The following is a 21,542-nucleotide window of genomic DNA, read 5'->3' as shown; positions in this document are numbered from 1 at the left end:
CTGCAGGTCAGGAATAAAGGTTTATAGAACAAACAGTCAGGTGCAGATCTAAAAAACCAGCAGGTACTACAGCACAAGCAAAGATTCACCACAACTCTCTCACCTCTTTGTCTGCAGTCACCAATAGACTGGACTCCAGAGGCTGTGGTTGCGGCACCGTTAAGCTCGGCTTCCCTGCCAAGCGTAGCCTCTCACACACTACGCACAATACAGCAGTACCCTCGTTTTCAAACGTGCAAGCCTGGCAACACCAGCTAGCACGGCCTAGCTTCTTCCCCTCCGGCTCTGGTGCTGGGGCAGTCTTACATCCCATTAGTGTTCTGGGACTGAAAAACAAAAAATAAGGAAAGGGGAGGGTGAAAGAGAAGGATGAGGGAAGGGGAGAAAAGAGGGCAACAGGATGAAAACAAGCATTGGCATAGCCAATAGGTCTCGCCTTTTGGACCTTATAAGTGTTTAGCCATGCAGCTCATTATCCTGGGTGCTGTGCCACTAGATTGGCATGGTAACTGACAATGCCTTTTATTTATGTTTTGGTTTCTAAAATATAAATAAAAGGCATTGTCATTTTCAATGGCCAACCTGTTGGACACTGGCTGATTGTTCTGTAGGCCAGGCTGACCTTGAACCGCAGTCAACAGTTCATCTGGGGGAAAAAGATATTAGATAAGACAAAGATACGCTTGGCTATTACTTTACAGGCTGCATAAAGATACACAGGGCTCTGACAATAATTTTGATCTCTAGTTCTTTATCTGCAAAGGATATGCTGGTTTATCTGTGTTTTGTAGGAATGTCAATACAACAAGTAACATCACCTCATAAAACAAGCCTGAACTATTGGCTTTGTCAATGGTTGTTAGCTGCATAAGGTAAATAAGCAATAACAATGGCTTCCTTTGTATTTTAAAATGATTCAGTTCTAATATGACGAGACTGTGAAAGAACTATAATAAGTTTCTTTGAAGTTACATCAAAGGCAGTGAAGAGTGGTACAGCTGCAGAGTGTATTTTTCAATCTAATAGGCACAGCAGCACACCAGAATAAAGTCATACAATACGTAATCCTGATTCATATATAGCGATATTCCACTTGATAAGATTGTGTCCATTTAACTGTGTCAAATAACACAGAAAATGTACAAATAATGATCCAATTCCATGTCAAGATGTCAATGATTGAGTTTTTATTCCAAAATCACGTAACAGCCGACGCGCGTTTCGCCTGCAGGGCTGTTTCAAGGCTCCAAAGTCAATTTTTCTTTCATGTATATAGCATTCCTCACGAAGAAAAAAACTCTCTTCATTGTAATCCTGTCTCACAAATTCCAATATAGGCTATCAAATGCGTAATAATTAATCCAAACACCATCGGTCTGGGCTTTAAAGTTCCAAATTGTTTACAATGTCAGGGACCATATTACGTCCTCACTGTCGACTGTGCTGTATTCCAGCAGCTTATCTCCCTATTCTCTTCAACTTATTGGACACAGTTAAATGGACAAACTCTTATCAAGTGGAATATCGCTATATGAATCAGGATTACGTATTGTATGACTTTATTCTGGTGTGCTGCTCTGCCTATTAAATTGATTCAAAACATTTTTGGACTAGATTGTAGTGACAAAGAATATTTTAATACTTTTGATGGTTAAGTATTCAGCACTGTATTTGCACCCAATACTATTGTTCAGATTATTACAATTGAAATTCTAGGATATACATACATTTGATGATGTGCAGATCAATATAGCATATCCATCCATTTTCTTTATGTAACCAGAGTGTATTTTTCAACCTGATGGTGAGGGCGATAATGGAGAGCCTAATAGGGACCCGTTTCAGCACCTGCCTTTTAGAACTGCTGGCAAGACCCAGCCCACTTAAAACCCAGTGTACAATATACTGAGCGTAAACTCGACACATTTTGAATCTTCACTAGATCCATCGCAGAGAAATGACATTATTTTAGACCCATTTTTGGTCTGGCATAGAGACAGCTTTAGCTGGTTCGCCAGCCTCATATTGTCCACAGCGTCATAGAAAATGCTTCAATATATACAAACATACGTAGGCTTTTTATTAGCTGCTGTACCTTGGCAGCTGAGTCATTTCTTCACCTCTATATTTGTGTAAGGTTTTACGTCTATTGCATATGTCTGCAGAACAAGCCCAGGCTGCTAGCCGGCTACCAGTGCGGAAAATGAAAAGGAATGAATAGCATTCCTGCTCTCTTCTGGCTGCAAAATGGCGGCCATCATGCTGCTGCCGTGTTTCAGTTTCGCTTTAGTGAACTGGGCACACCACTCCCGAGTGACCAGAAACCATCCAGTCATTTTCTCGGGATCCGCATAAGCAAATGCTAAGGAAGAGGATTTGTGTCGATCCACCGTATGTTTGGTCCTTCTGGGGATGGGGCGCTCGCAGACGTGAATGTGCACGAGGAATACGCACTAGTGTATGGATGAGTGTTTACATGTGCCTCGCTTCCCTTTTTTGGCTATTTTATTTCGCTCGGTGCACTTTGTTTGAAAAGTATGGAGTACGTGTTCCTCTACGGTCCCGAGACAACACGAGTGCACTGGCTGGTCCCATTTAGATCTTCCCCTGTAGCTAAGTGTCGCGCTGCCACAACGCAGGCATTACATGGAAAGTATCATTAGTTTAATGAATGGGCAAGTGATATAGAGGCACACAGATACACACTAACTACCCCGTCAGTGGCCTCATGTCGATACCATAATGCTGCACGCTTTGCAGGCTGGCAGCACCTTAAAACCATTTATTTTCAATGTAGTAGTAGTAGTAGAGAGACTTTATTTCGGTTTTGTTTCACACCATAAAAGTACACATGTACACAATACAAAACATAGTACATGAGGCAATTAAACAGAATAGCATAGAATATAAAGTGCAAATAATGTCAGGTTTGGTACAAGCTAAAAAGATCATCCATTAGGAAATCTGATCATACTTTGAGAGATGCAACTTCACTGATCCAAACAATTTCTCAGTTTAACTGTTAATTTTAAAAATTCTATTACATGTAAAACACAATCACTATGCAGGAGCTGTAGATGCACAAGTGCTGGTCTGATTTGATTAAAATTAAGTTTTTTTAAAAGGGCAGCAAGATAGCGACAACGCGGGTATTCATAAAACTTACATAAAAATATAAAATGCAGCATATCCTGTGGAGACATTTCGTCGCAGCCACAGGAAGCAGCAGTCTTATTAAAAATATCTGACTTTGGTCTAATTAAAAGATGATGAAAAATATTGAGCCTAAACCTTGTCAACAAAAATGTTTCATGCGAAGTAAAAGTGCCCGTTAAGTACGGCTCCATTGTGTCGCAGGTTTTAAGGATCACATATTTTCTGATACTGGGTTTCATAAGCTCCACCCCTTCTCTTTGGGCCACTCTATCCATATAAAAAGCCTGCTTGATTGCTACCACATCCCCCTTTACAATCCCGCATGGATTTTCAAACAAATTCAGACGGGCAAGCCTGAGAAAGCAGGATTTCAGGTATTTTAACCAGGGGACGCACATTGAATTGTCCTGAGACACAAGGTCTTTCACAATCAGATGGGTAAGCGGTATATCTTTATTTAACCACAAATTTACCCAGCAGGTCAGGGGCCTTAGGGCAAATATATCACATAGATACTTTGTCCCCAATTCTTCATGTACTGCCATATTTGATGTGCTGGCGGGGACACAGAGAAGACATTTAAGAAAATTATTTTCTACAACCTGTAACTGCTCTCCAATTACATAGCCCCATAATTCGCTACCATGTACAGCGGTAGCTACTGATTTAGCATTATAGAGTTTAATCATTGCATTAGTTGGCTTCTTCCCCAATTTTGTTGCAAAGTTAAAAATAGAGGCATTTATCCTTGCCAATTCCCCTTTTTTTTTAGCCAGGTGGGGACCCCAGCTAAGCTTGGAGTCAAATAAGACACCAAGATATGAAAATGATTGTATAGTGGGGATTAAAACATCATCTAGTTTGAAAACAAAATAATTTTTGGGTTGTCGGCCAACATGCATAATATATGATTTGGAATTATTGACCAATAAGTCTCTGTCAGTCATAAAAATGTTAAAAGCGTTTAGGAGAGCCTGAAGACCCTTCTCCGTTCTGGAAATTAAAACCGCGTCATCTGCGTATAAAAGAACTGGAATACTCCGCCTGCCAACTCTAGGGCAATCTGCCTGTACCTCCTGTAATACAGAATCTAAATCATTAATATAAAAATTAAAAAGAAATGGGGCGAGAATGCAGCCTTGGCGCACTCCCTTCTTAATATCAAAATTACTTGTAGTATCCCCATTTGCAGAATACCTAACATTTGCACTAGTATTACTGTGCAGGTCCACCAGAAAATCAACAATCCCCCTATCCACACCCTTCTCCCTCATGGTCTGCCACAGCCTTCCCCTGTTAACACAGTCGAAGGCCGATGATAGATCCATGAAGGCAAGGTGGATAGTCCCCTTCTGCACAACCATGTATTTACTCAAGACCAGAAAAAGATTGAGGCACTGTGTTATGGTGGAACGACCACTGCAGAAACCGTACTGAGAGATTGACATGATATTATTGTCAGCCGCCCAGCACAACAGTCTCTGCAGCAGGATTCTCCCCATAATCTTAACCATAGAATCAATCAATGAAATTGGTCGATAACAAAGAGGGCTGCCCTTGTCTCCTTTCTTAAACACAGGGACAATCATTGATAACCCCCATGACAAAGGACAGCCCCATTAGCAGCTGCATTAAAAACTACAACCAAGATCGGAACCCAAAAACTTGGATCAGACTTATACAGGTCTGGAGGAATCCCGTCAGGTCCTGGAGCTTTCCTAGCTGTCAATCCCTCTATGGCCTCCATCACCTCACTTCTATTGAACTTAATAGTATCTCTCCTAACACACGGTAATATATCAGTTTTTACGGGGAGTACTGAGTGATACAGTTGTTTAAAATGAAGTTCCCACTCCTCTTTGGTTATACAACAGACTAGACCATCACCCGGATCTTCTACTAAAAATGGTTTTTTAACTAGCGCCCAGAATCTGGAACTATTTTTTAGGGTGGAGGGGTCAAGTATCTCGCTCCAAGCCTCCTCTCTTAAAAACTCCTTATGAGATGCAATAACAGATTTATATTCTTTCCGGCATAATTTTACATCCTCCTGATTTCTCGGTATAACTGCCAGGGCTATCCTAAGATTGCAATCATGATTAAACCACCTTGGCCCACCTTTCTCCATATTTTTTGCGGGGACCAACATCAACTTTGACACCTTCTCCGTCAGGTTTTGATATGCAGCAAGAACCTGCCTTGGATCTCCCCCCTCATATGTACAGGTCTTTATGTCCTCAGTGCATTTATCTACAATATTTTTATATAGTCGATCTGGCACAACCATTGACCATTTGAGTCGCATCCTCCCGTCAATTGTACCCAGCCTGCCTGAAATACAAATCTGTTTTTCCTTGTTAATCCAGGGTCCCTTCAAACGGATTGTCAGGGGGTTATGATCTCTAAATTCACTGTGGACTATATTGAACGAATCCAAGAAGGTCTGCATAGGCACTGAAAATAACATATGGTCGATAATGGTGCCCCTACCATGCCCTTTAAAAGTAGGAATATCAAAGCATTTTAAAGGATCCCTAAGTGTCATAGCCAAATCAAGATCTAAATTGTTCAATAAGTCATTACAAAGTTCCCCATCTGCCGTATGTTCCAGATGTTAACCACCCAGGCGCTCACACTGTAGGTCTGTTAAACATTTCTTCAGAGGATCGCCACACGGATGTACGTTAAAATCACCCATGATCATAAGATTATGAGTGAAATCCTTCATAGAAGTAGTAATATAAACATGCAGAGCAGATATTGGATTAGACATTATGCTGACATTAGGGGCATTATAAAAATTCACCAGACCAGCCGAATAGTTTTCTCCAGTTAAAACTAACCCCATCACTCCAGAATGATGTGATGTGATTCTGCGAATCTTGCAGGGGAGTATAATAGAAACAAAGGTCACCAATCCCCCCTTTGGCCTACCTCTGATTGATGGTATAGCTGGCACATAAAAGGCCTTATACCCTTCTATAAAAAGGTCACACTCTACCGACCAGGTCTCTTGTAGACAGATTACCTTAAATTGTTTAATATAATTAACCCAATTAACATCCGCCATCTTAGCAGCCAGTCCCGCGATATTCCACGAGACAACATTACTGTCCATTGCATTTCCCTGTAGATTCTCAGCAGATGCTAATTCGCCTACTACTTCGATACCCTGGCCCATAGGTGCCTCATGTCAGTCGCACATCTCTAGGCCAGATAGTACTTCGTACCTATTCTGTGTATTGACGTTGAACCCATGGTGGTAGTGACCAGCAGAATTAATCCCATTCTGAGTCTCGGCAACATTACCAGACCCACATGGTTTTACAATGTTATATACAAATTGAGTGTTCAACATTGGGGTCTGAAATTCAACCACTGGGCTAATTAACTTTTGTTGTGGAGGGTTTTTGCACAGATGCGCATAAAAATACCCCAGTGGACGTACACATATACTATTCTCATTATATATTAGTGAGGATGCTCTTAGAAGTACAGTTGCCACATGTTGGGGATGTTTAAAATTCACAACAATACAATCCTCACTTCCTAACTTTTTAGACGGGCCTACCCAATCCACCCTCCTTACTGCCATTATCTGATCACGGTATGGAATTGGGAAGCCACAGTTTTTATTGAGCCATGCGACTGTCTTATTTTTGAGTGAGTCATGCGATTCACCATACGGTGAGGCAGGATGGGTACCACAAGGTGGGACATTAGTTAGGACTGCCACATACGGTGCACAGTCAGGTGGTAAGTTAAGATAGCGATTGCTCCTAGAAGGTCTAAGATCTAGTCCACTCCTCTGAGCTATACTAGGGTCTATATTATGTTGCGCCAGCGGGGCAGGTATTACTAAGGTATCTGGGGTAATTGATGCCTTGTTCACAATGGTGGCTCCTTCAGCAATATTATGAGTATTACGAATGTTATGATAAACTTTACCACTCGTCACGTCTCTCAGCCCTCCTTCCGTAACCTTAGCCTTAGCCTTTTCGCTTGTGACTGCTGCCAAGTGTGTAGATACAAGACCACCAAGTCTGGCCACCTCCGTAGTCAGGGTGTCTATCTTGGTAGTCAGAGGTCTAATCATTTCCTCTAACCTCTCCTCTAATTTTGTCTCTAGGTCTTTAATGAGAGAGGCAAACTGGTCAATATTTATGTTAGAACCGCTTTCAGTATTTCCAGTATTTCCAGTAAAGACGAAAGGGTTTATGGCTGGGCCGGTACAAATTGACTGATCTAACTTGCATCTTTTTTTATTATGTTTTGCCCCCCGTTTTGGCTGCATTTTCCTGCAGTTTCGTACTGGCCTTGAAACTAATGGCGCTTCCTCTATTTCCTCACTTGTCATGTCGTGTTGGTCTAAATGAACCTCAACGCTCACCACCGTTGGCACCATTACATTTTCTGTAACTATGTTATTCATAACAGCCTCACACTCAGTGTCCACCACTGATAGGGGCAACTCCACCAAGACCGGTGCTGGGCTCCCCCTCCCTAGAGATGCACGCCGGTCACTGTTGATCTGGCTTACTCTCTTCACCAAATAATTGTCAATAGTACCCTGACCGGTTGCATACATCTCATTTTTGGTTCTCAACATATTGGACAGATAACGATGAAATTGAATTTAAAAACAAAACAAAACTCACAGTGCATACAACCGGAATATTTCAGTCTCGCACAATATATAAAACGAATTAATCTAGTAGGAACGGACTAAAGTAAGTGGTAATGGCGCTGAACACGCTGGAAGCTGCAGTCTCCCCTAACTGCGGCCAGTAATTACCATCGGCGGCAGAGGAGACCGACTGTATTCTCTACGAGCATGGTGCAGCACAGTGTCCGTTGGACTGTACAAACGGGGAGCAGAATATCAAAGTGAAATGGCAGTAAAGTTGCACAGCCCTCAAAGTGATCCAGTCTCGTAAATAATCCGGGATGCAAACACACAGTACCTTATGGGCCGTAGCCTCCGGAGTTAGAGGGGGAGCCCTGTCCTGTCTCCTCCTGGCTCCGACGGGCAAGGACGGGCCCGCCCTTGGCCCGGGCTTCGCCCGGGCGCTGCCCGCGCGCGTCCCGCGCTGCGGGAGGCGCCCCGGTCAGATAAGGGCTACCAGCTGCTCCTCGTGATGCGCGTCAGGCGTCCAGCGCGCTAGGGCCTCTGGGGGTTGTAGTTTTCCTCCTCGTTCTGTCGTTCCCCTCACGGCTTCGCTGGAGAAAGTACCAGGCAGTATGTAGGGTCAGGGAGAAGTTCTGCGTGCCAGCCGTTCCCCTCACGGCGATTGCAGGAGTCTCAATGCGCGTCCCGCGCTGCGGGAGGCGCCCCGGTCAGATAAGGGCTACCAGCTGCTCCTCGTGATGCGCGTCAGGCGTCAAGCGCGCTAGGGCCTCTGGGGGTTGTAGATTTCCTCCTCATTCTGTCGTTCCCCTCACGGCTTCACTGGAGAAAGTACCAGGCAGTATGTAGGGTCAGGGAGAAGTTCTGCGTGCCAGCCGTTCCCCTCACGGCGATTGCAGGAGTCTCAATGCGCGTCAATGTATTTTTATTTGCGCCCATGCCAATCATTTCGTGTGAATGGTTTTCAGAAGCGTAAGACCATCTCACTTTAACCCAGGCCCGGTTCTAGCGGGTGGGCCAGGCCCACCCACACAGGAGCCTTGGCCCTCGCAGTGAGGGCTTGAAGGCAGGCGCGCAACGCCATGGGGCTGAAAGTGCTTCACTCGTGTGTCAGCCCGGGCCGAGACAGCCTCCCGGGCGCACACACACAGAAAGTTTTAGAGATTATTAAAAGACCATTTACATGTGAACGAGGCTTTGTTTTTTTTCACCCCTTCATCTCCACATGGCGAAAGGGTCAAATCCTTTCTTTGACAGGGTAACCGTTGCCTACTGTCCTGCTGTGTGGATATTTCTTTTTCTATGCAGCGCAGGAGAAAAGAAGTTTGTTTATTCCTATTCACCTTTCCTGACGCCTGCAGCTGCTTATCCCATCAGGCAGTGACACAAAGTTTGACTAATAGAGTAGGTAAGAGAATGTGTCACTATTTGTTTTTCTTTTTTAAATCTGCGCAGGCCCAGCAGGACACATACTTTGTGAGTGCTTCATTTAAACAGTTTTTATCATTATCATGGCCGAATCAGGACACAATAAGACGATACAGAATGCCCAGATAACGCTGGTGATTAATGATCCGCTGGAGAGCAATAATTTGTCTGTTAGTAGTTTTTAAATGCAGATGAACTGTATTTTATGTGGAAGCTCGGTGGGTTTCTGCCTTTGTCACAGAGATCCTTGTGCTACCTGCAGTTCAGAAGTTACAATCCTAAGATAGGACAGTGACCAATGAACTGTCACCAAAGAGCTGCAGACAAACATGAGTGGTATAGTTAGAACTTCTCTTTTTTTGTTTTTTGATATAGTTAGAACTTCCCCAGTCTTCCATTATTCTAATGCTGTTAAAATGAGTATGTTTGGGCAGATATACATTTTTATCAGTAAAGCTGACCCCCGTGAGGGAGTCTGAGGTGGAGGTCAAGAGGGGAAGGGGCTACAGAGAGAGGAGGGGCACTACTGGAGGGTGGCAATGAGGGAATCCGAGGAACAGGTCATGGGGTGGAGGGGGAGCTAGGGAGAGATGAGGGACACTGGTGGAGGGTGGTAGTGAGGGAATCCGAGGAGAAGGTCATGAGGGGAAGGGGCTATGTGGAGATGAGGGGCACTTGTGGTGTGTGGCAGTGGGGGAATCCGAGGAGCTGGTCATGGGGTGGAGTGGGGAGCTAGGGAGAGATGAGGGGCACTGCTGGAGGGTGGCAGTGAGGGTGTCTGCGGAGGAGGTCATGAGGGGGATGGGCTACAGAGAGATGAGGGGCACTAGTGGAGGGTGGCACTGAGGGAATCCGAGAAGGAGGTCATGAGGGGGAGGGGCTATGGAGAGATGAGGGGCACTTGTGGCGTGAGGCAGTGAGGGAATCCGAGGAGGAGGTCAATAGGGGGGGGCCATGGAGGGATGAGGGGCACTATTGGAAGGTGGCAGTAAAGGTTATTGGTGCGGCGCCCAAAAAGACTTTCGCATCAGCGCTGAAGCCGGCCCTGTCATGGCCTTTCGGTTTTTGTTTATTTAATTAGCAGTCTGGTCATAAGGGCTACTGTGGAACATACTTTAAAGTGCGTGCTAATTATATGTACTGCTATACTCAATGTTTTAAGTTTGAAGGTGATTTTACTAATGTTTTTACCGGGAAAAATGAAAGTGGAGCCCGATGGTGCCCGATATGGGAATGGGGCCCAAGGTCAGCTGTGAGATAAGGTGCACTGGAGAGGAGTAGTGGATAATCAAGCCTGTAAGGAAGTGCGTTGCAAAGTACGGGGTCAGGTGGAGGTAGTAATGAAGAGGGATTCTCACAGAAAGGAAGCCCGAGAAGTGTCACTTGCCTGATACTCCCACCTCAGAAACCTCCTCTTCCCATCAAAGGGACATTACGTGGAAAAAACACTTTTTGAGAGTGATAACATTGAGAAAGAGACTTGGAAAAGAGTGCGTTTTCCTGGGCCTTGTAAGACTAAGAAGAGATAAAGGAGGGCCCTGAAGCAGGCCTGCCCAGACATATATGCGACAAATCGAGCCTACAGCGGCTCACCCAAATGCACCCTTGGCCCACCCAAATAAAAATTTCTGGAGCCAGGCCTGCTTTAACCCATAACACATGCGTCTGACAAAGCTTGGCAGGCATGTTTAACTCTAGTAGGCACTGGCATAGAAGCGAGGAACAATGTTGTGGACCAGCTAAAGGCACATGTGCGCACGCTTGTGACAACAGTGGTCTGTCTGTTTTGGACCAGTTGGGTGCACGAGCCCCTGTTCCCAGAGCGCCTCCATGTCCTCGCGGTTGTGCTCACACGCTAGAGCCCTGTCATCCTGCGAGTGCGGTCTCGTGACACTTGTAACAAGTAGTACTGCCAGCATTCGCAACAATGCTGGTTATATCGACCTCGAAGGATGAAGGGCCGTAGCAGCAACTATGTGCATTTGTCCTCTGAGCAATCCCTATCAGAAATGTTCGGGCGCTTACTTGATCGAGTCTGTGGGTTTAATGGAAGCTTCTGGAATTATTGGTGAATAAATCCTTTCAAACGTATTGTTTGTAAAAGCATCCAGCCTGGTATGTGTGCCCACGAGGGTTGTATTAACCACACCCATCAAATGGCTCCTTCGCCCTAATACAGCGTCTAACACTGCACATTGATTACCCTCTGCTGTTTACTCCCAGCCGATACAATTTTAGAAAAGGACTCGTGTGTATATGGCTGCACAAGATGTCTGTGTGATTACACCTGTAATTCTGCATACGTCTTTGTGCATGGACATGCAATTATTGGTGTCGCTATCGGCTTACAAGTGGTTTCTTGTGCGTGTTCTTGCGTTGGCGACGCATGTGCATCTTTTTCAAGAGTGTTTACGTGCACGCCGGTACCTGTTAATAATTCTGTCGACGCCTCGGTGAATAAGAGCGTCTTGATATTCAGTCAGTCAAGAAAAACTTGATTTGGTTATCACAACCATAAAGCATAGTACTAAAATGATTAGAAGTCAGTTACAAAGATTTAAAACAGAATTTCATATGAAAATTATTTATACTTTGTTTTGCTATCTATGCATGGTTTCCAACTCATTTATGGCCAAATTCATTTAGTTCATTTAGTATTATCCACTGTTTGTAAGAGTTTGTCAATCAAGTTAAGAAACTTAGTCCCTCGACAGATTAAAATGGTTGATGTTCCCCCCAGGCAGCAAGTTACAGTTTGTCTACAGGTGCGAATGTTAAGTTCTTTTAAAATTGGTTTTAATCGTTTCCTTCTCGCTTCTTTCACTATAGGGCAGACGCACATAAGGTGACAAAGATTTGTTGTGATATCCACATAAAAGGCAATTTTGCATTTGGGAATTTTCCTTTCCAGGTTTGTTGCAAGTCCTTGATTTCGTATTCTCCAAACCGATACAGCATCAAATTATTTTTTAAAACCAGTCGAAAATGTGCCGCTAAGTAAGCTTGCGGTTTTGATGTAACATAAGAATTTATGACTGTCCAAGAGTGTTTGCGTTTCACCAGTAATGTTTTATTTTTGTGAAAGGACAGGTTTTTTGCAGCACTGTTACACACTCTATTAAATGCTGCCCTTTCCATCTTACTATCCCATGCCTCTTGTAAGTCTAGAGCTGCCAATGCTGATCGTAAGTATTCGCCCCATGAGTACGATTTTTTCAGGACAAACTGACCCTTCATTTCGGTCCAACATAGGTTGTTCAAAGACCCAGTGTTGTAATCTAGCGAAGAATGTTGCTCAACAGAATGATAGGATGTCGTGGAATGTTGGGGAGGGAGTCGAGGTTGAGTTCAGGAGCTGAGCTGCAGACTGGACCGTTAATGCTGGATCTGGATAACAACCTTTGTCTGAAGTTCGTTTAAAACATTAAATTCCTGGCCATGCCATATTTCCAAACCATATGCGAGCGCAGGAAGTAATTGAGAGGCCATTACTTTCAATAAATGACTGTAAAATGGACAACTCCGTTTTTGTTTCAATTGACTGTAGGCAAAGATTAGTGTTTGGGCCTTTGCTCTTATTTCTCTTTTCTGTTCAGTAAAGGACATAACTCGATCCAAATTCATCCCCAGAGACTTATATGTGCAAACTTGCTCTATCTGTTAATTTTTGGCAAACCACATGAATTTTCCTGAACTAGGTCCTACTAATTGCAGAACTTTTTTTTTTTTTTTTCTTATTTATCTCTAGCCCTTGCTGATCAAAGTATGTTATCAGGGGGTTTGCAAGCCAATCGGTGTTTGGCTTAGGACCACTATATCGTCCGCGTATTGCAGGTCTCCGTGGTTTGTGTACATCTGCGCCAGGTGCGCTGGGCAGGCAGTATGTGTGCACGGGCCTCTGTTTCTATGGACACAATATGGATAAACAAGTGCGTGCATCTGTGGAAGAGGGACACGTCGACCACATGTTTCAATGGCTTGTTTTGGACATGTACTTTTGAAGTCTGCTGTGATGTGTGACACGGACAACATCTCTTGGGGGGGGGGGGGCAGTTGTGGTGACCCGGACAGGCCACACGTGCAGACACACGACCAGCAATAATCATACACTGGTGAGTCGATAGATGATTAAACCGGAAAGACCCCGAGCGGTCTTCCGATACTTTTTATTTATACCCTCGAGGCGAGCCCGCCTCGAGGGGTGGGGGATGCGTGTATGTGTATCTACATTGTATGGTAGAGGCCGAGTGGCTCTCTACATCCCTCCAACATTTTAGATAGTGCTGTGCACAAAATAAATTCCCTCAAGGCGAGGGGCATACATAGTCTCTGAGTCTCTGGCTGGGGGCTGGGTTACTTCGCAGCCGGTAGCCCACGCCTCTGCTGGACGTACTTCTCTCGTCCCGGGCCCGGGGCCCAGACTCCTCTTCTCGGTCTTGACTCTCCTGATGGTTGGTCGGGGGTTGACTCCTCCATACGCATAAATTCTTGCTTTGGTCGGTACAAGAGGGGGTCTGCGTTCCAGGGCCTCAAATTGCTGGGAGTCCATGACGTTCACTGTCGCCCCAGTGTCAATGAGCGCTTGAAGATTGGTGTCCATTATTTTGACAGAGCACATGGGAGACGGCCTCCGCCGGCTCCCCGACTGGCCCACGAACGACACGTAGTAGACCTCGTCGTCCTCTTCTTCCAGGTCCAGGTTGGGTTGGTGCGGCACTTCCTTTTCTGTCCTTTAGGACTCCGTGATCGACAGTTGTCGGACTCTCTGCGTGAAGCCTCTCGGTCTCCTCGAGGCAACCCGTGGCTGGCCACTGCGGCAGACCTTTGCGTAGTGGTTCATTTTCCCGCAGCGGGAGCACTCGCGCCCTTTTGCTCCGCACGTGGCCGTGGGGAGGTGCTCATCCCCGCAGTTCCCGTATGGCCCTCCGGACGGCGGTCGTGTTCTCCCAGGAGCGGGCGTTGGCCGCCTCCGGATCACGTCCACGCGTTCCTCCTTGATCTGGGGAGTCATGGCAGCAGTCTGTACCGGGGCAAGCTTATGTAGGGCCACAGCCATCTCCTCTGCCCTGACATCTGAGAGCTCGTGTGAACGGGCTAGCACCAAAATCTGATCCAGCGTGATGCCTGGCTGGCGCAGTATCAGTTTCCGGAGCAGTTTGGACTTACATCCGAGTATGATCTGGCTCCTTATCTCTTCATGTTGATCGGCAAACTCGCAGGTGGCTGCCAATTTCCTCAGGCGCGCGTGGAACATGTCTATGGACTCGTCTTCCAACTGAAGCGACCGTCGGAACTTAAATTTCTCGAAACCAGATTTAACTGAGGATCGAAGTGTTGGTTGAGGGCCGCCACCGCGCCGTCGTAGTCGTCCGCAGTGCCAGTGTTTGGCAGGGTCTCAAAAAGATCATAGATTTCGGGACCCCCATAAAAGATCAGCAGGGAGCGCTTCACAGTTCCATCCGTCTCACGGGTCCCCGTGAAATAGTTGTTGAGCTGACCGACCCATGCCCTCCATCGGGGCGCAGCAGTGGCCGGGTCCGCCAACTCGCTGAACGGTGGGAGCGGGTTAGTCGTCGCGTGGTGACGGTGCGGGTCAACCGCCTGTCCTACCCCTCGAACTGGCGCCACTGGCTGTGCCTGCGAGGCGCTTCCCCCGGCAACTGGCGGGCTACTCATGGCAAATCGCAGTCACACCACTACAGGCGTCACAGATGGAAACAGCAGGCAGGTAGGTGAGTGGCAGAGGGAACGCGGGGCGAGCGGCAGGCGTACTCACTCAGCCCCAGGACGATCTTCAGTCACTGTGTGTGGTCCTTGGCACCCGGGCAGCACCGTTCCGCAACCGCAGGGACCTCCAGCATCCGCGATGAGCCTTGCCGCAGCCACAGCTTGATGAAACACCCTTGTTGCAGTCAGTGCTTGTTGCAGGATGAAGGGCCTCTTGCACTCGCCAAAGCTTGATGGATGGGGAACACCCACCACGTGGCCAGCCCTCTGTTGCCTGGAGACCAGGGAAATGCAGCCAGCAGCAGAGGGAGCCTCCGCTCCGATATCAGTGGGGGTGGGCACACCGAAGGCCTCGCGGAGGAAGGCCAGAGCCCCGCGTGTTCAGGCTTGGTCTGCGCGCGCGCTCAAGCGCGAGGCAGCGCTTCCCCAGGCTGCGCCTTCACCGGCGATGACGCAGCACGCCCCTGGAGCGAGTCTCCTCCGGGAGACGCGCGCGGGCGGCGCGGAAGGCCAGAATCACTCTGGAAGTGCTCCGACAGGGGCACACACGGCGGGGTACGCCGGCAGCGATGGAGCGTCTCGGGTGGGCTCCGATGACGCCGCGGGGCCACAGCACTAGCGGCAGCACGCAGCGGGACCTCCGGCCTCGTCGCCAATGTGGTGACCCGGACAGGCCACACGTGCAGACACACGACCAGCAATAATCATACACTGGTGAGTCGATAGATGATTAAACCGGAAAGACCCCGAGCTGTCTTCCGATACTTTTTATTTATACCCTCGAGGCGAGCCCGCCTCGAGGGGTGGGGGATGCGTGTATGTGTATCTACATTGTATGGTAGAGGCCGAGTGGCTCTCTACAGCAGAGTACAGCACACTGGAAGTGCAAAAGTGAGGACGCATGCTCCACAATCAGCCCTTTCTTCGCGATTCATAAAAAATGCACAGCCTGGCTCACGGCAGCCTGTGATTATCGCCGGTCGGTGGCGTGACATGTGCCCGACCCTCCCGGGTCCACCTCCGCCTGGTGCTGAACATGCAGCAGACTTGAGCGGCACCCCTCCCTCCTCCGCAGGATACTCTCCGCGGTTGCGGAAGGGGCGGGGCTGCAGCGTGAGCTGGGAATAATAGGTCTTATCAAGGAGGAGGCGGAGCGTGCTCAGGAGGCAAGCTAAGACATGGATTTACTAGGGAGACATCCACCGTCCACGCCCAGGGAGATGCGCCGGTGGCCCGTTCATGGACGATGACTTGGTTCCGGGAGACCTCGGAGGATGCACGGGCGTCCCCTCGGGGAGGAGATGGGTTCCCCTCCCAGGCACGGGTGGCTGTTCCTCACCACCCTGAGCGTCCTTGCTCTGCGCCTGGCTGCTCAGCAGATAGACAAGCACAAGATTAGAATAGTTAACGGACTGGTTCCAAAGCTAAACATCCATTTAGTATAAATCCTACAACCTGATTTTCATTGCACAAATCACAACTGGAGGACCTTAAAGTAAGACACACAAGAGAAAAGTAACATTATTACGCGGTAGATGTTAAACACCACATACTCAGGGTATGTGCATAATTTTAATTATTTACTGAGATTATTGAAAGAGTTGACCAGCCGTTTCTTGTCAGTTTTTCGTTAATTTCTATTAGCCTTATCCAAAAGCTATCAATAAACATGAACATCATAACTTTTCTACTCTCAAGATCTGCGGAAATCACACTCCACAGGTTCCTGCTGCAGATCAACATTCAACTCTGAGCCAACTTTAACACCTTCAAAGTGTATAAGCCCTTTTGCACTGTTCGCATGTGAAGTGGCAAGGAAGTGAATAATATACATCAGAGTCGCCATGTTTCCTGGGAATCATGCTTCACTGGAGGGGCTATGGGGAAGAAAGCTCACAGAGAGCACTCCTGTTAGATGCCACCCACGCTCATCACTTCCTGTAAGCAAATGTTGGTTCAGAAATGAAGAGGGACCGCAGGACTGCCCATCAAGAAGATGCAACACTCAATAAAAAGGCTGGCCGACTGCGATTTGTCAGTGTATAATCACATCTGATGAAGATCAGCAAACAGAAAGAACTTTCCTCTCCCTAATGCTGCTAAAAACCAAGACAATATTATTCTAGACACAGGAAAACTAAAAACAATGATATAATGTGCCCAGCAACTCTGTTGCTAAAAACTCATAAAAACTGTTGAACATCTAGATTGAATTCTCCTTTTACTCCAAAAGAGGGAGGTCTCTTCAGTGCATGCGAGGAGACTCCTAGGCTCAAAGGGGAAGGTGTCTGCTGAGGAAGGGAGGAAAAAGAAGAAAACTACCTCATGCTCGAAAGTCCGGGAGATGCAACCTCCACCCTCTGGTGGCTGGCCCGTGATGGGTGCTTGTGGAACCTTCCGTCACATTCAACGCAGAGCGCCAGTTGACAGGTGGGACAATGTATTGAGGTGTCCTGCTCCCCACAGAGCCCACAAGAGCTCAGGGACCCTGTGGAAGAGAAGAGCTTACTAACAGCTTATACCAGCTCTCCTACCATGTGTAGCATGCGTTCCAGTACTGCCCAATGCGCACTGTTCCTACATCTGTCCCTATGACTTACCACCAGCACTCCAAATGCCCCTGCATTTCAATAGAACCAGTGACCATTCCTTACAAAACTTCCAGTATTGCATTGCCTAGTTTGCAGCTCCTACGCGCCAAATAGCATTCCTACACTATTCACCTACAGCTCCCACACCTAGCAATCCTACAATGTTCCTTACACCCCCCACAGCCAGCGTTCTACATCATATCTACGTTATAACTCCCAGTCACTGTAACTACATCATCCCCAACAGTTTACCCATAACCAGCATTCCACGGTTTTTCGAATAACATTTCCTTCAGCTCCTAGATACCGCTCTGCAATGCTCATACAACCAAGCACTTCACTCCCTTCTGTAACATTCCTACACCCTTTCCTACAGCCAGCGCTTCTAAGCCATTCCCAAGAGCTCTACTATCATTCTTTGCAGTCTCCTGCAGCTGGTGCCCCTTCACTGTTCCGAACAGCACTCTCAAATCATTCCCTAAGGTTCATCTCACTGCCAGGTCTCCTCCATTATCCTCTACATGACCTGATATTTGGGAAGCTGCAGTGGGCCAGCAGCGGCATCAGAGGGACTTTACCTGCAGACTGAGGGTTATGTTGATCGCTGGGAATGTGCTGGTCAGCCTGTCTGGGTTTATCTCGAGTCTGAAATGGATCCACAGCAGGAGTAGACTAAAGGGCAGAGAAACAGAGCAAGTCTATTATTCAAGAGTCAAGCTGCACTCCTTGCCCTCCATGACTTTCTCCCCCTGTCGTTAGGGCTCTCCCTTTCCATCATTTCTCTCTGCTGCGTCCCCCCTAAACACGGCTCTCTTTTTGGACACAATTCTAAACACCTTTGGATGAGCAGGGATGGGATATTCACTCTGTGGAAACAATCACAGTTTCAGGTTTACGACCTAGAACATGTGCAGTCCTTCTAAAGTGGCCACAGAGAGAAATCTGGGATTCAGTTCTTCTGGGGTTTGAGCAAAATCATTTCAGTACAAAGTAGTACTCAATGCCTCCTCCTATTAACGCACACAGGACCAGAGGCCGCAGGTTAACCTGCACATTTGTGTGATTCCCGGAAGTAAATTTCCTCACCCAAGATAATGGCAGGCAGAGCAAAATTAAAGCTTGTTCTTTCTCCACACATGCAAGCACAAAGGTAAACATATTACATGCCTTTGAAATACTAGAGGACATTTAAATATAGAGTGAAGCACATTCTCGATTCCTGCAGGCAGTTCAAACAATCGCCAATCAATCGGTTCTGTTTCACGACTTTACTCATCTCCTCGGCGTGAAAACTCAGCTTGTTCCGCCCTTCTCAATACCGCTCTATTTGATTCACACACTCTCGTTTATTACTCATTATATAGTTCAATATCTCTTTTACTGCCAAACTAGACGAGTCCATCTCACCTTCTAGTAACTATTCCTCTTTACCAGCTCCTTTCTCTCACTCCTGTCCCTCTGAGACCTTACATTTGCTATCTTCCTCTAGGTCCTAAGTCACTGCTCTCTCCACCCAAACCATCTCCCACTGTCATCCTGTTTCACGACTTCTTTCTTCAATACTCAAGTCCTTGCAGCCTCTCGCATTTGCATTCCCTGGGCCCATTTTACCTCTGAAGAAGAACTCTCATGCAGCAGTTCCCGAAAGATCTCTGGGTGAGGATGTGTGCCCTGAAAAGAGAAAGCAACCATGGGTGCCGAGAATCGAGCGGCACCTTGAAATAGAAAGGAACCTCCTAGAATATGACAGCTGAAATAAGAGAGGCAGAGGGATGGATGCCACAGCATGTGGCAGATTAAATCCCAACTCCCTATCTGTCCCTGGCTTTTTGAACCTCATCTCCAAGGTTTCGTTTTATGGTTTTACATGTATTCCTGCAGCTTTCCTGCAGCAGCCCTCCTACAAACGCTCAATGATCTTTAGCGACTGCTGAAAGGCGAAGAACATTAATTGCTGCTGAAGTCCAATTTAGTCTTTCCTGCCTGAATTACGACATAACCATTGGTGTCAGGTTTTTTTTGTGCTTCGGTTTGCATTTCATTTCTCAGAGTTTAAACCAGCAGGTTTTTGTTGTGTTAAAAGCAAGTATTAGCGGTTCTTCTTGTAAACAACTTTAAGTAATGTATTCTTTGCTAACATGAATGTACTAGCTGTATCCTGATACATTAACATATGTATGAGTGATAGGCTTTGTGGCCCACCTAGGGTGATGGTTCAAAACCACAGTACAAACCATATTCATTGGTATTGCGTCTTGAACTTCTTACCCTGGTTGTATGAAGGTGACTACTGTCACCAAATGCACTCAATTGGAAGTGTGCATTCCACTTTGCTGTATGTAAGTAAATATTGAATGATTGTCCTCAGGTGAAACGCGCAAAAGAACACTATATAAGTTAATGCATTAACTGATAAACCGTATCCATTTTGCAGCATTTCATGTGTGGTGTAGGTCACCCAGCCATCTTGGTATGTCCATTTATTTCTGAGGTAACTGAATACCCAATCTCTAGGATGTCAGGAGCCAGACCTGGAAGCTGAGAATATGCGATCTAGGGCAGTGATTCCCAAACTATTTAGAACACCGACCCTCTTTTTAGAACGGCTAACTCACATCCCATCTACCTTAACGGGCTTGAGCAGTGGTGCTTTTTTCTGTACCCAAAGCATAGTGTTGCAGGCCATGGTCTCTTATAGACAGCACATTTTCCATTGATTTGCCCACTCATTTTGCACAGACATACAGTTTTACTGATAAAACTATCTAGTACACAAATGAGGTGTGGAAATCAGCTTTCTGTGAATATTTATCATTTGTGCATCACCAAGTAAAGTATCTTGGGTCGTTGTGATCCTATTAAAATCTGTTTCCAGCACACTTCAGAATTACAAATTAAATGTCATTAAGTTTTGCTTTCCTAACTGCTGAATGCATACAGTTTATTTACAGGTATTAGTATTTTGTTTTGTGTTGCCTTTCCTTTCACAATCCCTGTTCTCCATCAAGATTGTCACATAATTCAACTTAAAAACTCCTCTCACTTTGCAGTCAAGTAAAGATAAGTAAACATCAAACCCCAAGTTAGAAGTATAACCATCAATTTGTCCGAAGACATAGACTGACTTTTGACCTCTGTCTTTGAAGCAGCAGCAAATGTGACTTGATAAACACATAATTTAAAGGCATCTTTATTAATTGCTCTGACTTTCGTGACTTACCAAAAACCGGCTCGTGGCTGTCCCACAGTTTGGGAGACATTGGTTTGCCATGCAACATGTGAGAGCATTTAGTAAGCCCGTACATCTCTTGGATTTGAGAGTCTGTAATGTTGGTGAACTGACCTTTGTAGGATGCTTCGGAAGGGTTGCCAGGGTGAAGTAGGCTGCTTTCCCCGTAAGAGAGGTGGGAAGATTCCTTTGGTGCATATAGACAAGGAGAGGTATTAGTGGTGGTGAAGCAGTTGAGGAGACTGTGGTCGTGGTAGAGGCAGTGGCCTGGGAGGCGGCAGTGGCCGCGGAAGAGGCGGCAGTGGCCATGGAAGAGGCGGCAGTGGCCCTGGAGGAGGAGGCAGTGGCCCTGGAGGAGGCGGCAGTGGCCCTGGAGGAGGCGGCAGGGGCCCTAGAGGAGGAGGAAGTGGCCCTGGAGGAGGAGGAAGTGGCCGTGGAGGAGGCAGAGGAAGTGGTCATAGATGAGGAGGTGGAGGTGTTGGTGCAACAGGGAGAGGGCTGGTGCCCTTGTATCTCTTGTGTTTGGGAGCTGAAGGATACTCTAAAGCAATTTTGTCCTTCAAGGTGAGCTTCCGCTTTCATGGCAAAGTCTCTGCTGGCTTTGGAGGCAGCATAATAAAGAGCTTGTCTTTCTGAACAGGGGTGAAGAGGTGTTGCTACCATGCACCCAACTCCTCCTGCAGCTGTTGGAGAAAGGGATATTTCAACTCCTCAGAGACGTTCGTAAAGGGTTTTTATTTTTGCGCTAAATGCCCTCCCTGAGACAAAGGAGTTCTCAAAGTCG

General features: G+C 46.6%; 1 protein-coding gene across 1 annotated transcript in view; it reads right to left on the bottom strand.

The window, feature by feature from the left end:
• Positions 1 to 17,256: 17,256 nt before the first annotated feature.
• LOC146869228 (E3 ubiquitin-protein ligase RNF31-like) overlaps positions 17,257 to 21,542 on the bottom strand; it is a 116,075-nt gene continuing 111,789 nt past the window's right edge. The window contains exons 5-7 of the mRNA XM_085632641.1: positions 19,141 to 19,200; positions 18,108 to 18,201; positions 17,257 to 17,426 (exon numbers count right to left, since the gene is read on the bottom strand). Coding sequence (XP_085488767.1) covers positions 17,257 to 17,426; positions 18,108 to 18,201; positions 19,141 to 19,200 — 324 coding nt within the window. The remainder of the gene's footprint in view (positions 17,427 to 18,107; positions 18,202 to 19,140; positions 19,201 to 21,542) is intronic.

The sequence above is a fragment of the Triturus cristatus genome, chromosome 1_1 (genome assembly GCF_964204655.1).
Source record: "Triturus cristatus chromosome 1_1, aTriCri1.1, whole genome shotgun sequence".
Lineage (NCBI taxonomy): Eukaryota > Metazoa > Chordata > Amphibia > Caudata > Salamandridae > Triturus > Triturus cristatus.
This window is presented reverse-complemented; position numbering and strand designations above follow the sequence as displayed.